Source organism: Rhinatrema bivittatum, chromosome 1 (assembly GCF_901001135.1).
Source record: "Rhinatrema bivittatum chromosome 1, aRhiBiv1.1, whole genome shotgun sequence".
NCBI classification, from domain to species: domain Eukaryota; kingdom Metazoa; phylum Chordata; class Amphibia; order Gymnophiona; family Rhinatrematidae; genus Rhinatrema; species Rhinatrema bivittatum.
In genome coordinates, this window is record NC_042615.1 from 419,245,388 (window position 1) to 419,261,019 (window position 15,632).

General features: G+C 50.8%; 1 protein-coding gene across 3 annotated transcripts in view; it reads left to right on the forward strand.

Annotated features, from left to right (window-relative positions):
- GRHPR (glyoxylate and hydroxypyruvate reductase) overlaps window positions 1-15,632 on the forward strand; it is a 152,149-nt gene that overhangs the window by 9,538 nt on the left and 126,979 nt on the right. For all 3 annotated transcript variants that reach the window (XM_029603025.1, XM_029603034.1, XM_029603042.1), the window contains exon 2: window positions 13,638-13,768. In XM_029603025.1, coding sequence (XP_029458885.1) covers window positions 13,638-13,768 — 131 coding nt within the window. The remainder of the gene's footprint in view (window positions 1-13,637; window positions 13,769-15,632) is intronic.

The following is a 15,632-nucleotide window of genomic DNA, read 5'->3' on the forward strand; positions in this document are numbered from 1 at the left end:
CTCGGAGAGATTTGCTGCCTCCTGATTTCGCTGTCAATGGTTTATCTCCTCTGTCTGAGGTAAGTGGGACAGAAGGAGACACTGCAGGGGTGTCTCCTCCTCTGATTGGTCCATGGGGCGAATCCTCAGGGGACATTGGCTCGCAGGACGTCAGGTTCAGGCTTAGGGGGCTTGGAATGGATCCGGCCTCCTTTTCCTGGGTGGAATTCTTCCAGGGATTGCAGACATTTTTAAAGGGCCAGTCTGCTGAACTGGCATTTCCTACTAAGGTAGGTCCAGGCACTCCAAGTGCTTCTCCGCTTGTTTCCACGGTCGAGCACTGTAGCGCAGTGTGGTCTGATAGAGCTCAAATGCAGGTGGATCAAGATGATATCAGTGAAGACAGTGGGGGCTCTCCTGGTGAGGAAGGGGATATTCCCCCCAGATTTGCAGCCATATAGAACTCTTCTACGTTTCTTTTAGAGAGATGAGTTGCCAGGTCTGATATCTCAGACCCTGGGACTCTCGGAGTGGCTAGGCCTGACTCCTTGGGGACGCGGAAGAAGGATCCTATTTTGGTCACCCTGCTCAAGGCTTCTTGTTTCTTTCCCTCTTGGATGCAATCCAGGAGTTGATTGATCTGGAAAGGAATGCACCAGAGGCATCCTTAGGAGGACACATCTTAGCGGGTTTATACCCCTTGGATCCACAGGCCAGAGATCAGTTGTGTTTCCCTAAGGTGGATGCCTTGGTGTATTCTGTCACGAAATGTAGCACCATCCGGGTAGAGAGAGGTACGACTCTGAAGGATGCTCAGGATAGGAGGATTGAGGCCATCCTGAAGCAAGCCTTTGAGGCAGAGATGATGAACTTGCAAATTGCTTCTTGTTGTGCCTTGGTAGCTCGGACTACCTGCGGCTTTATCAAGAGTCTGGTGATGGGTCTGAGCTAAAGCCTATGGTAGAACCGGGTGATGCTTTCTTGGCTGATGTGGCAGTGACTTGGTATGCACAGCTGCCAGAGGAGATGCTTCAGTTATTGCAGTTAGACAGCTGTGGCTGCGCAACCGGACCGCAGATACTATTTTAAAGACCGATCTGACTAAGCTGCCTTTTAAAGCTCACTTTTGTTTGGCAGTGAATTGGAGAAAATGGCAAGTAAATGGGGAGAAACCAGAGTCCTGTGTTTGCCAGAGGATAAGGAGCCAGTTTCCTAGTCTTCTCAGGTGAGTGGTCGCTTTCAAGACTACCGGCGTTTTCGACCTTATAGAGGAGTTTCTTCCCAGAGATCCAGTCCCTTTCGCAGATCTCAGTCCTTCCACCCCTGAGGTCCTCGAAAGGATACGGGCTCCAAAGGCGGAACCCTTAAATCTTCCCAATGAAGGTTTGTGGGCTCACCTGGTGGTGTGGTAGATAGGTGGTTGTCTATCCCGGTTTTATCACGTGTGTGCCCATATTACTTTGGTTCAATGGGTCCTCGAGGTGGTTCGGAACAGCTGTGTTATAGAATTTCTTCGAATTCCACCGGATACCTTCATGGTCTCTCCATGCAACTCCCTTCATAAGAGGGTAGAAGTTGAAATAACATCCTAACGGTTATTGATTCTGAAAGCGGTGATCACTGTTCCCGAATCGCAGTGAAATACTGGCCAATATTCCATTAATTTTGATGTGCCCAAAAAGGAAGGGTCATTTCGGCCCTTATTGGATCTCAAGGGTATCAACTGACATCTTCAAGTCACGCATTTCAGGATGGAAATGGTGCGCTGTATTATAATGGCGGTTCAAGCAGGGGAGTACCTCACGTTGATGGATCTGACAGAGATGGATCTGCATATTTCTATCTGGCAGGAACATCAGCAGTTCCTCCAATTTGCCATACTGAATCATCATTACCAGTTTCAGGCCTTGTTTTTCAGACTAGCCACAGCGCCCAGGACTTTTTCCAAGTTCATGGTAGTGGTAGCCGCAGCTCTTGCAAGGAGGACTTTCTAGTTCACCCTGTCTGGACAACTGGTTGATTTGAGCCAAGACATTGGAAGAGAGTCTTTGTGTTTCCCGCAGGGAGGTTTCCTTGCTAAAAGAGCTAGCCTGGGTGGTGAATCTGACCAAGAACAATTTACAGCCGTCTCAGACCCTGGAGTATCTTGGGGCTCAGTTCAATACAAGGCAGGGCAGAGTGTTTCTGCCAGATTCTCAGATCCATTTGTTGATGCTGTGAGTCCGATTCCTGTGGAACTTTGTTCGTCCAACCATGAAGTCTTATCTAAAGGTCCTGGGGTTGATGGCTTCCACGTTTAAAGGGGTCCCCTGGGCGAGGGCACATATGCACCCTCTTCAGCATGCCTTGCTCTCCTAATGGAGTCCGCAGTCACAGCACTATGCGATGAGGCTGCTCCTTCTGTTACAGCCCATCTCAGGAAGGGATTTTCCCTGATGATGCCGGATTGGTTGGTACTCACGATAGATGCGAACCTCTGGAGCTCGGGAGCTCACTATCAGGAGTTGGTGGTGCATGGATGCTGGAATGCGGTGGAGCGGCAGTGGAACATCAACAGACTGGAAGTATGACCCACGCACGCACAGCTCTACCATCGGCCCTATATATATTTTTGGTATACCAGTCACTTTCTGGGTTCAAACTGAATTTAGATAAGACAGGCCCTTGACCTTCTGGGTACCCTTAGAGATTCCTGACCTGCCTTTCCAGTGAAATGGGCCCATTCCACGATCAAGTATTTAAGTATCCATATCCACCCAAACCCAGGTAATTGGTACACACTCAATATCCCTCCCGCCATTGAGAAACTGACTCGAAAACTAGTCAGTTGGCAGTCCCCGCCATTGTCTCTACAGGGGCGCATAGCAGTAATAAAGATGGTAATTGCTCCAAAGTTGCTATATTTGTTACTAATGTTCCCCTTTTTTCTCCTTGCCAAAGATCACCGAACTTTACAGAAAGCTGTGCAGTTCTTTGTGTGGAAGGGTAAGAAAGCCCGGTTGTCATACACCACTTTGATTTCTCCTAAGTAACAGGGGGGGTTTGGACCACCCAACTTTATGGTATACTCTTGGGCAGCCAATCTTCGTTTTTTAAGTGACTGGGTTCATGGAATATACAGACCCTAACCTAGTGGCGGCTATATGTGCCCCCTTAGACTCTAATTTCATTCTCCATGCTATACCAAATGCTCTACAGGGCCCCCAGCGGCATCATCATTTGGTGAGAACTCTCAGGCGGGTGTGGGGGGTAACCTGCAAATTGCTGAATCTACCTACTAATGTTTATCCACATTATCCCTTGAGGGGCTCCTCGCCGGAATCCTTGCACTTTCTTCCTGGGAAACATAAATTTGGCATATTTTCCAATTGGGTACTCAAAGATTTGTTAGATCCGTCTACGTGGAACCTTTATTCCTTTGCCCAATATCTAGAAAAACTGGGACTTCAACCAAGCCATTTTTTAATATATGGTTACCTAAGGGCTTTCTACCTTTCCTTGATGAAAGGGGTAGATGGTGTGATTGATAATTTGCTTTATTCAGGATTGTTTAAGTGTTTTGCTGCTAAAGCAGGTACCTTATCATGTCTATATACCTTCTATAATTCTGCCCAAGTGCACCCTGTATATGCAAACTCTGCTCCCTAAATGGAGGCAGGATTGTGATGAAGAGATTGATCTAGCTATGCTCAAAAACTGTTGTTTGTCCATACCAAAGATAAGCAACAAGGTGAGTCTCTGAGAACTGCAGCAAAGAATCTTTCATAGAATTGTCTATTCCCCTGCAAGGGCAAAAAAAAATGGGTATTATCACTTCTGACTCATGCCTTAAGTGTGAGAGCCCAGTCGCTTCACTGATTCACTGTTTATGGGAGTGTCCGGCTATCCAGGCTTTCTGGGAAACTATTCGGGGCCTACTCTCTGTTCTCTTTGGTACTGAAATCAGATGGTCCTGCTCGTTTTGTATCCTCAGTAATGATGTGGGTGAATCCAGTCTGAATCTTGATAATGTGTGGTTCATGGCTAAGCATGTCTTATTATGAAAAAATGCAGTTTGCTACGCTGGATAGAGCCTACTCCACCTATGGGAGACCTATGGTCAACTTCGACTGAACTGTACCAATTGGAATTTGGGTCTACGTACCGTCGTCTTTCCCCTTGCAAGTGACGCTTCTTAAAGGAAATCTGGTCTGTGTACTATGAATCTTTACCATCTTCAATCAAAGCTCTTTCCCCGTTAGCCGACCAGTGAAGACTGTGGGATATGTCCTTGCATTCAACACTGACTATATGTTTGCCGAATACCTGAGTAATTCACCTGAATCAGACTCCAGACACTGTTGGAATAGATGTGCTTCTCTGTGGGGGTGGGAGGGGGAATGGGGTAATGGTTCTGTTTATAAGGAGAAAACTGGAGGCATTGTGGTGTTCTGTCAACATTATACATCTGTAATTTTTGCTTGCCTCAATAAAGATAAATGAAAAAAAAAACTGGAGGTACGAGCGGTTCGGTTGGTGTGCCTGCAGTTTGCCGAGCCGCTAGAGGCTTGGGCATTCTGGATAATGTCACACACTGTGTTAACGGTGGCTTACATCAGTCATCAGGGTGGAACCAAGAGTCAACAAGTGTCGGAGGAGATAGATGCACTCATGGTATGGGCGGAACAGCATCTCCTAAGCATATTTGCTTCTCACATTGCTGGAAAGGACAATATCAGAGCCAATTTCTTCAGAAGGAGAAGCCTGGAACCAGGAGAATGGGAGCTGGAGGATAAGGCCTTTCAGCTCCTGGTTGACCGCTGTGGCCTACCGGATCGAAATCTGTTGGTGAACTTCAGCAACGCAAAAATTCCACGCTTCTTCAGTCGCAGGTGGGACCAAAAAGCGATGGGCATAGAAGCTCTCATTCAGGATTTACCATATGGCGCCCTGCTACATGCGTTTTCCGCCTTGGACTTTGATAGGCAGGCTGGTACAGAAGATTGTAAGTCAAACCAAAACCGTCCTTTCAGTGGCTCCAGATTGGCTTAAGGCTATAGTACGCAGATTTCCAGAGACCTCTGGTGGGCAGTCCCCTCTGGCTACCGACTTGGATGGATCTGTTACATCAGGGGCACATTCTACACGAGGTTCTGGGTTGATTCTGTCTTACAGTTTGGCCATTGAAAGGGCTCGGCTGTTGAAGCATGGTTATTTGATTTTTATAATTTTCACTCTTCTTTGGGCCCAGAAATGTTCTACTTTTCTAGCTTATGTTAGAGTTTGGAGGGTCTTTGAGGCTTGGCGTTCTGAGCAAGGTACTCGACCACTCAAGGTGGATATTCCTTTGATTTTGGAATTTTTACAGGCAGCTTGTTTAAGGGTTTGGCCCTTTTAATACCTTGAAGGTTCAAGTTGCGGCATTAGCTTATCACAGGGGAAGAGTCAATGAAGGGCCTTTGTCTTCCCATCCGGACGTATCCCGTTTCTTCCGGGGAATTAAAATTCTTCGTACCCCTTTGCGGCTTCATTTGCCTTTGTGGATCTTACTTGGTCCTTGAGTTCCTGGCAGTTGCAACTTTTTAACCACTGTGTACTCTTTCCTTGCCGCTGCTTCTGTGGAAGACAGTTTTTTCGGGAAGCAATCTGCTTGGCTTGTCGGGTCTCTGATCCACAAGCTGTTTCCTGCCATGAGCCTTTTCTCCGTGTGACTCCGGGTGCACTTCAGCTTCATACTGGGTCTTCCTTTTAGCCCAAAGTGGATTTGGACTTTCATTTGAATCAGACCTTTTCTCTGCCTGCCTTAGACAGGGACAGAGATGAAACTGAGTACTGCCTTTTGCGTTCCTTGGACGTAAAGTGTCATTTACTCCTCTATTTGGAGGTGACTAAGACTGTTCGGAAGTCTGAATGCCTGTTTGTGTTTCATGGTGGAGGTAAGCAGCGAGCACCAGTGACACAGGCAATGATTGCCCGCTAGGTTAAGGAGATTTATTACGGCAACCTGTGTGGCTGCTGAGGTTGCCTTACCAAAGCAGGTTAGACTGCATTCCACGAGGGCTCAGGCAGTATCATGGGCAGAACTTTTTTGTCACCTGCTGAAATTTGCCAAGCAGCAACATGGTCATCTGTGCACACCTTCTCCAAGTATTACCACTTGGATGTTAGGGCTAAGGAGGGCACCGCTTTTGCACAAGCAGTTTTGACTGGGCCGCTGACAGCCTTCCGCCCTTTTGGGGATTAGTTTTTGTACATCCCACTCGTTGGGATTGACCTACCCGAACGCTAAGAAAGGAGAAATTACTACTTCCCTGTACGTACCTGGATCAGTCCAGACAGTGGGTTATGTCCCCAATCCAGCAGATGGAGTCAGCACAAGCTTTGAGGGGGCGTATCCATATATACTACTACCCCCTCTGCAGGAGTTCAGTATCTTCTGACTCCAGCAGATGCGAGTAGGGGAATCAGGCTTCCCCTCCTTTTCCTTCACTTTCTTGCTTGATTATGGCTTGTTGTTGTCTTTTTCTGTGGATCAAGTTTGTATCAAGTTTGTATTAAGTTAAAAAAAAAAAAAAAAGGCAGAGTTCTTTCAACTTCTGGGGAGTGGCTTATCTTCCTTGTCTCTTCTCTGCGGCCTTGCTGTTTATTTCTCGTTGCAGCCAGGAGTAAGTTTGTTTTTCCTTTGTAGTTTTTTCCTTTACAGCTCAGCCCCTGGTGCCCGCGAAAGCCGGTGGAGCCGGCCTCTTCGCTCTTTACTCCCTCACCCGCGGCCATTTTACAGCTCCTCATGGGCTGCTGAGCCATTTAGGGAAAGATGTCTGGGGCGGGTCGTGTGGCCAGGAAGGCCCCCCCCCCCCCCCCCCCCCCCGCGGCACCCTCCTCTATTTTCAGACAGCGGGCAGTGCGGGCCGACCGGGCCCCCCCCGCAGCGGCGCCTTTGTGCGCGTGGCCCCCCCCGTGGCTTTTTCTTTTCTCCTGCAGCGATCCCGATGCCGCGGCCGTCCCGCTGTGCGGCCTGCGGAGACCCGGGGTCCCGGATTTCCCGGGAGGGCATCTGTGCATGATGCCTTCCCGGGGGGGGAAGGTACCTCACAGTCCCTGACTGATTTCTCTTTTTTGCCCGGGCGGTGCGGGCCGGCCACTCCGCCATTTTTGGCGGGAACGGCGGCCATTTTACATTCTGAGCGCCCTGAGGCGCAGGCCACGAGGGGGGAACGGATCCCTGGAGGCCACGAGGGAGAACGGATCCCTGGAGGACTCTACCAGCGGGGGTGTTCCCCCGATTTGGTGCAGGAACCAAGCACCCAGAGCCAGGGAGCAGGAACCACGCCGCCCCCGAAGCGCACCCGAGCAGGCCGGGGTTCTCTCCGGAGTTTATCCTGCTCATGCATACCGCTTATCTGCAGGGGCTGGAAGCACCTGTGGGCCCCCCCCCCCTCCTAAGATCCCTCGGATGTCGCCCTCGACGCCGGCCCCCCCCGACCCTCCGGGAGTGGGGGCCTCCCGCCTTCCTACCCGGGTCCGATCCACGCCCGCGGCAGTGGGGGCGGTGCCAGACCCAGCGGGACATGGACTTGACCTCCCGGACGGGGGACAAGGGGACGGCACACAGGAGGGGGATGATCCGCGTACCCTACGCCTCTTCCAGAGGGAAGAGCTGGACGACCTCATCCCGCAGATCATCCAAGAATTAGATTTGGATCCGCCACCAGACCCGCCTGCCCCAGTAGCTCCCGCTGTCATCACTTCTTCAAGGAAGGGAGATCCTGTCCTGGCGGCACTCCCGGCCGAGGGCTCGGGCTTTTCCCATTCATGACTCGTTTTTACAACTTCTCACCAGGGAATGGGACACACCCGGAGGCCTCCCTGAAGAGCAGCCGGGCTATGGAAAAGCTGTACCCGCTCCCCGAAGATTTTCTGGACCTCATCAAGGTCCCAAAGGTGGACTCCGCAGTGTCGGCGGTCACGAAGAGGACGACTATCCCAGTGACGGGAGGTGCGGCGTTGCGGGACACACAGGATCGTAAGTTGGAAGTTTTCCTTAAGCGGGTTTTCGAGGTCTCCGCTCTGGGTATGCGGGCGGTGATGTGCAGTTCGCTTGCCCAGCGGGCTAGTCTCCTTTGGGTGCAACAACTCCTCACGTCTCAGAACCTGCCGTCCGATGAGGCTGCCCAGGCAGATCGGCTAGAAGCCGCAGTGGCGTATGGGGCGGACGCCTCGTACGACCTTTTTCGGGTCCTCGCAAGATCCATGGTTTCGGTAGTGGCAGCACGATGACTACTGTGGCTACGCAATTGGGCGTCTGATACGTCCTCTAAGTCCAGTCTGGGCTCTCTTCCCTTCAGGGGCAAGTTCCTCTTCGGGGAGGATTTGGACCAGATCATCAAGTCCCTGGGGGAGAACGCTGTTCATCGGCTGCCGGAGGATAGGTTTCGACCATCCAGAGCGTTTTCTTCTTCTCGGACCAGAGCCAGAGCGCAATGGCGCTACAGGGGCTACAGACAGACGGGCTCCCGGCCATCCGCCCCCAGGTCTCAGCCCTGGTTGCGCGCCTTCCGCGGGCATCGGCCCGCACGCACTACTCCCGGAACCGGGAACCCCTATACCAAGTCTTCACAATGATGCCAGTCTCGCCCACCTCCCCTGTCCCCAGGATTGGGGACCGACTAACGTATTTCTAAGCGGAGTGGGCACGGATCACCTCGGACCAGTGGGTCCTGGATACCATAAAACACGGCTACGCATTGGAATTTGTCCGCCCCCCGCAGGGAAGGTTCATCTTTTCCCCTGTGGCTCGGACCTCAAGAGAGGAGCGGTGCAGCTGACTCTGGACAGACTCCGGGAGATAGGCGCTACTGCGCCCGTGCCCTTCGGAGAGGTGGGCTCGGGCCACTATTCCATCTATTTCGTCGTACCAAAGAAGGACGGTTCCTTCCGGCCTATCCTAGTCCTCAAGGAAGTCAACAAATCCCTTCGAGTCGTTCGGTTCCGCATGGAAACGCTCCGGTCAGTGATTGCGGCGGTGCATCGGGGGGAGTTCCTCGCCTCCCTGGACTTAACGGAGGCCTACCTGCACATTCCCATCCGCCCGGACCACCACAGTTTCCTTCGTTTCAAAATTCTGGACCAGCATTTTCAGTTCACGGCTCTCGCGTTTGGATTGGCGCCAGCGCTGCACACCTTCACCAAGATCATGGTAGTTGTGGCAGCAGCTCTCCGGAAGGAGGGCATCCTGGTTCATCCTTATCTGGACGATTGGCTCCTCCGGGCGAAGTCATTCGATCATGGACGCTCAGCGGTGACTCGAGTAGTACGGTTTCTACATTCCCTGGGATGGGTAGTGAACTTCTCCAAGAGCTCCCTCATGCCCTCGCAACGCTTGGGTTTTTTTTGGGGGCAACTTTCGACACCCTACTGGGCAAAGTTTTTCTGCGCCAGGACAAAGCTCAATCCTTGCGGGATCACACACGACGGTTCTCTGCGTTACCAGAGCCCACCTCCTGGGACTACCTGCAACTCCTGGGAGTGATGGGGTCCACCATCGACCTTGTACCTTGGGCTTTCGCGCACCCAGGACCTTACAGTGGGCGCTCTTCTCCCGTTGGAAACCAGTATTGCAGGACTATCAGATGATTCTCCCGCTCCCACAGAATGCCAGGGACAGTCTGGGCTGGTGGTTGGATCCGCCGAACCTGGCCCGTGGCATGTCCCTCGATCTGCCAAATTGGGTGGTGGTGACCACCTATGCCAGTCTAGCAGGCTGGGGTGCAGTCTGCGATCGAAGCGCCACGCAGGGGACGTGGTCCACGGTGGAGGCGAAGTGGTCAATCAACCGTCTGGAAACCAGAGCGGTCCGGCTAGCTCTGCGACATTTCCTCCCGCTTCTTCGGAACCGAGAAGTCAGAATCCTATCGGACAACGCTACCACCGTGGTCTACATCAACCGACAAGGAGGCACGCGCAGCCCGCAGGTCGCGCTCGAGGCGGCGCTGCTGATGCAATGGGCGGAGCGTCATCTCGTCCGGCTAGCAGCCTCGCACGTCGCCGGTGTGGACAACGTCCAGGCGGACTTCCTCAGTTGTCAACTGCTGGACCCGGAGAGTGGTCTCTCTCCGACAAAGCAATGCAACTTCTCGTCCATCGGTGGGGGGGCCCCCCACTTGGATCTGATGGCGTCCGCTCTCAACGCCAAGGCTCCATGCTTCTTCAGTCGCCGGAGAGAGCGCGGAGGGAGTGGATGCCCTGGTCCTCCCGTGGCCGCCATATCTTTCTTTTCCACCATGGCCCCTGGTGGGCAGGATGCTCCGCAGAATAGAAAGCCATCAGGGGACCGTGGTTTTCATCACCCCAGAATGGCCCAGGCGACCCTGGTTTGCGGACCTGCTACAGCTGGTGATCGACGGGCCAATCAGGCTGGGGCACCTCCCCCAGCTCCTACATCAGGGCCCGGTATTTTTCGAGCAGGCAGAATTCTTCTGTCTTGCAGCCTGGCTTTTGAGAGGCGCCGCCTCCGGCGTCGGGGCTACCTGGAGGCGGTAGTATCCACGCTATTGCGGACACGAAAGACATCGGCCTATGTTCGAGTCTGGAAGGTGTTCGAGCTGTGGTGTACCAGCCAGGCCACGAGACCCGCTAAGGCTTCTGTACCTCAGATCCTTCAGTTTCTACAGGCGGGGGTGGAAAAAGGGCTCACCTATAATTCACTACGGGTTCAGGTGGCCGCCCTTGGTTCGCTGTTGAGCGATGGGGGCTCTCTTCTACAGCATCCTGACATTGCTCGTTTTCTCAAGGGTGTCAAGCATATGCGTCCTCCGTTACGGGACCCTTGTCCCTCCTGGAGTCTTAACCTTGTGCTTTGCTCCCTGTCGGGACCACCGTTCGAGCTGCTGCGCAGCGCAACGATAAAGGATCTCACTCTCAAGACTGTATTTCTTGTGACCATCTGTTCCGCTCGACGCATCTCGGAGATGCAGGCTCTGTTGTGTAGAGAGCCCTATCTCCGTTTCTCCGACTCTGGAGTTTCGCTTCGCACCGTTCCCTCCTTCCTTCCGAAGGTGGTTTCTGCATTCCATGTGAACCAGACGGTGGAGTTGCTGTCCTTCTCTTCCTCAGAGCCGAAGTCTCTCCGTCTCTTGAATGTCAAGCGCACTCTGCGCCTCTATCTGGAGGCTACAAATGAGTTCCGAACCTCTGACCATCTCTTTGTACTCTGGGCCGGCCCTAAGAAGGGGTCTCAGGCCTCGAAGACTACCATTGCCAGATGGCTGAAGGCCGGCATTGCTGCTTCTTACATTGGGGCAGGTCGGACTCCCCCACCCGGAATCGTAGCGCATTCTACACGTTCTCAGGCGGCTTCCTGGGCGGAGGTTCGCTCGGTATCCTCGCAGGAAATTTGTAGGGCAGCCACCTGGAAATCGTTACACACGTTCTCGAGGCACTATCGTCTGCACCTCGCCTCTTCGGTCTCTGGACACTTTGGCGAGCAGGTTCTCCGAGCAGGCCTCGCAGGACCCCACCCGATTTAGGGAAGCTTGGGTACATCCCACTGTCTGGACTGATCCAGGTACGTACAGGGAAAAGAAAATTATTATTTACCTGCTAATTTTCGTTCCTGTAGTACCATGGATCAGTCCAGACGCCCACCGCGTTTGGGTTCTTGATCCTGCTCAGCTCTGCGCTGCTTCTTGCTCGCAGTGTTCTGTGTCTTCACAGTTGTTTCTTTTCGCTGTTTTTCACAGCTCCCTACAAGTTGGTAGGATGTTTGCAGTTACTTGTTGCGGTTACAATTGTTTTCATTATCTGTTTCCACAAACTTGATCCTTCGGGGGTTTCTACTCGGGCTTTGATATACTCGATACTGAACTCCTGCAGAGGGGGTAGTAGTATATATGGATACGCCCCCTCAAAGCTTGTGCTGACTCCATCTGCCTGATTGGGGACATAACCCACTGTCTGGACTGATCCATGGTACTACAGGAACGAAAATTAGCAGGTAAATAATAATTTTCTTTTACCTGATAATTTCCTTTCCTTTAGTTAAGGGTAGGTTAGTCCAGACCCGCCCTCGGCTGCCGGAGTTGTATTTTGTGGTTAGTCTTATTAGGACGAGCTATGCAGAGTATGATTCCTGCTCTTTGTTGATAACTGGTAAGTAGCTTCTCTATGTCTTAGTTTGCTAGATATGTTCCTTCTTTTGGCTGAGCTCAGTGTTCCTGTTGGTTGAGAAGCACAAATGGTTGCCTGTTGCTAATAATGTTTGAGTTTAATCAGGTTTGTCCTCAGTTTGGCTTTTCCAGAGAATACTGGTGGGCTGATGTCTGGGCGGGACTATATAGCTGTGACATCAGCTTTTGCTCTGTCTCCATCTGCTGGCAAAGGTGCATAACGTACTTGTTGGGAATGACCTACCCTTACTAAAGGAAAGGAAATTATCAGGTAAGTAGTAATTTCTCCTTTTTTTTCTTTTTTTTTTGGAGCTGCTGTTTGCATGAATCATTTGTGCTGTAAATCAGAGAGCAGCTTTGACTTTGGAAAACACATTCGTGGTGAATATCTTGGTTAGTTATTTTTATTTATTTTTCTCCTAGAGATTCATCCTGCATCTGTCTTGTTTTCAGTGTCATCCTGGTTAGCTGCCAGTAGCATACCCTTCTCCTTCCTGGCAGCTGCTTGGCCCTGGATGCAGCTTTACTGCTAGCATGAAAGACAAGGCAGCTGGGAAGAAATGTCTTGATCAATTGAAACCTCTTCCCTTAGTTGCTTTTGAAAACTTTTAAGCTGTAAAGAGAGATGTCTCTTCTGAGACTAATTGGACAGTGGGACTCCTGCATTAGGCCAATCTGCAGACTTTGACTTGTCAGCCATCATTCTGCATTTATTATGCTCCATCTGCACAGCAGCCTGATACCACGCTATTCTCTGGCAAGAGAACCAAACATTCATTCCCTATGCTTCTTAAGGAGATTTTTTGTGATTAATGTTCCTTTATTTGTTATTAGACTTCCTCCTGTGTCCTCATGGATTTCTCTCCAAACTGGAATTTACTTCCTGCACGCACACCACTGTTCAGAAGGGGTTATACTTGTCACTGTGCACTACAGGCCTCTGTTTCCAAAAATCCAGAGATTTTTTTTTCCCTTTTACATTCCTGTAAGCTGCTTGATTTAGCATAAGAATTTAGCTGAATTCGGTGGCACAGATTCCCATTGCTGACCTATTGTTAAAATGTATGAGGGCAATTCTCAAAAGCCATTTTCATGTGTAAATGGCTATTTATTCGGGTAAAAGGACTATTTGGAAATTGCCTACCCTCTGTTAGTGAAAGGTGATTGTGGATCAGTGTGCCTACTTTTACCTGCATTTTTGTGGAGGTGCTCCCAGCACGTGATTAGGCCTGGGAGAGGTGGCAGTGCACATAGCTTTGGCTGGAAAAAGTACCCATAGAAAAGACAAGTGTAAATCTCTGTGTACTTTTTTCTTGGGTAGTTTTCAAAGGAAAAGCATACTCATACTTTCCCTTTGAGAAATGGTGCAAATTCTGTGGGGAAAAGTATCTGCAGACTTCACAGCTGTCTGCATAGTTCTGAAAATTGCTTCCTCCTGATGCAAAATTCAGCACTTTTGTACTGGGATCTCTGTGTCTTGTACTCAGTGTAATTTTGTTTCCTTTTTCTCCTTAGCTGTGATATTAAACAGTGGAATTCAGATGAGCCCATACCACGAGCAGAGTTACTGAAGGAAGTTACTGGTGCTCATGGATTGCTCTGTCTCTTGTCTGATAAAGTGGACAAGGAAGTTCTAGATGCAGCGGGTAAGTGTATATTCAGTTTTACATTTTACACCTGCATTTTCCACCCCTTATTCCAGTTCTTATCTCTTTCCTTTTCTACTTTTTCCAGGAGCCCAGACCTTGTTCTGCCATTTTCTCCCCACCCTATTCTTCCACATGCTCCTATCTTCTGGCCCTTTGTAGCTACATGTTAGGATTTTGCTTGCTACGCAGCCTCATATCCTGCTGCCTCCTGCTGATATCTCTAACAAACTCTACTCTCAGCCACTGTAGCTAGCTCCTTAGTGACCAACCTGTGGTGCAGCCTTCTCTCCGCTAGGAGTCCTCGGCTGGTTTGGCTTCCAGAACTTGTCAGATTCCTCCTTCCTGCCTGCCCCACCCCACACCCAGCCCCAGCTCTACTTAGACTTGCCTTGCCATTGGCTCATTGAGTCAGTCTTGGCTCTTTGTCCTGGCCTCTGTTTCTTGTTCCTGCTCAGTGGCCTCTGGGCCTTATGTCTTGTATCTAGCTCTGTGGTCTTCTCAGGCCTTCCTGCTCAGTGACCTCTGGGGCTTCGGTCTTGTATCCAGCTCTGGGGCTTTCTCTGTCTCAGCTTTTCTCAGTGGCCTTTGGGCCTCCAAGCCTTACTGCCTTTGGGCTTATATGTTCTGGGTTCTGTGTGATCCTTGTTGGTTCTTACCTTCTGTAAGTCTTGCACTAATCTGCCTTGTTTGAGTCCTGTCATTGTCTGGTCTTGTTGTGCCCTGTCCTGCCCAGTCAAGTACCCATGATCGTGTCCACAGCCCCTGTCTATTTCAGTAGCTGGGCCACTGCTCCTTGCCTGTCCCTGGACCGAGGGAGACACTGCAGGGGTGTCTCCTCCTCTGACTAGTCCATGGGTGGAGTCCTCAGGGGACATTAGCTTGAATGACATCAGCGTCAGGGCTAGGAGGCTTGAAATGGACCCAGCCTCCTTTTCCTGCGTGGAATTCTTCCAGGGATTGCAGACATTTTTAAAGGGTTGGTCTGCTGAAGCAGCAGTTCCTACTAAGGTAGGTTCAGGTGCTCTGAGTGCTTTTCCACCTGTCTCCATGATCAAGCGCCATAGCGCAGTGTGGTCTGACAGAGCTCGAATGCAGGTGAATCAAGATGATATCAGTGAAGACGGTGGGGGCTCTCCTGGTGAGGAAGGGGATATTCCTCTAGATTTAGTGTCATATAGAACTCTTCTACATTTCTTTCAGAGAGATGAGTTGCTGGGTCTAATATCTCAGACCCTGAATACCCTCAGAGTGGCTGGGCCTGACTCTTTGGGGATGCAGAAGAAGAATCCTATTTTGGTCATCCTGCACCAGGCTTCTAGTTTTTTCCCCTCTTGGATGCAGTACAGAAGCTGATTGCTCTGGAATGTAATGTGCCAGAAGCGTCCTTTAAAGGAGGACCTATCTTAGCGGGTTTATACCCCTTGGATCTGCAAGTCAGAGAGCAGTTGTGTTTTCCTAAGGTGAATGCCTTGGTGTGTTCTGTCTCAAAACATTGCACTATCCGGATAGAGGGAGGTAAGGCTCTGAAGGATGCCCAGGATAGGAGGATTGAGGTTATCCTGAAGCAAGCCTTTGAGGCAGAGATGATGAACTTGAAAATTGTTTCTTGTTGGCGGTAGCTCAGACTACCTTGTGGCTTTGTCAATGGTCTGATCTACGGCCTATGGTAGAACCAGGGGCCACTTTCTTGGCTGATGCAGGCTGTGACTTTGTGTACACAGCTGCCAGAGGAGCTGCTTCAGTTATTGCAGCTAGGCGACAGCTGTGGCTGCGCAACTTGTCCGCAGATACTATTTCAAAAGCCAATCTGACTAAGCTGCCTTTTAAAGGCTCACATTTGTTTGGCAGTGAATTGGAGAAA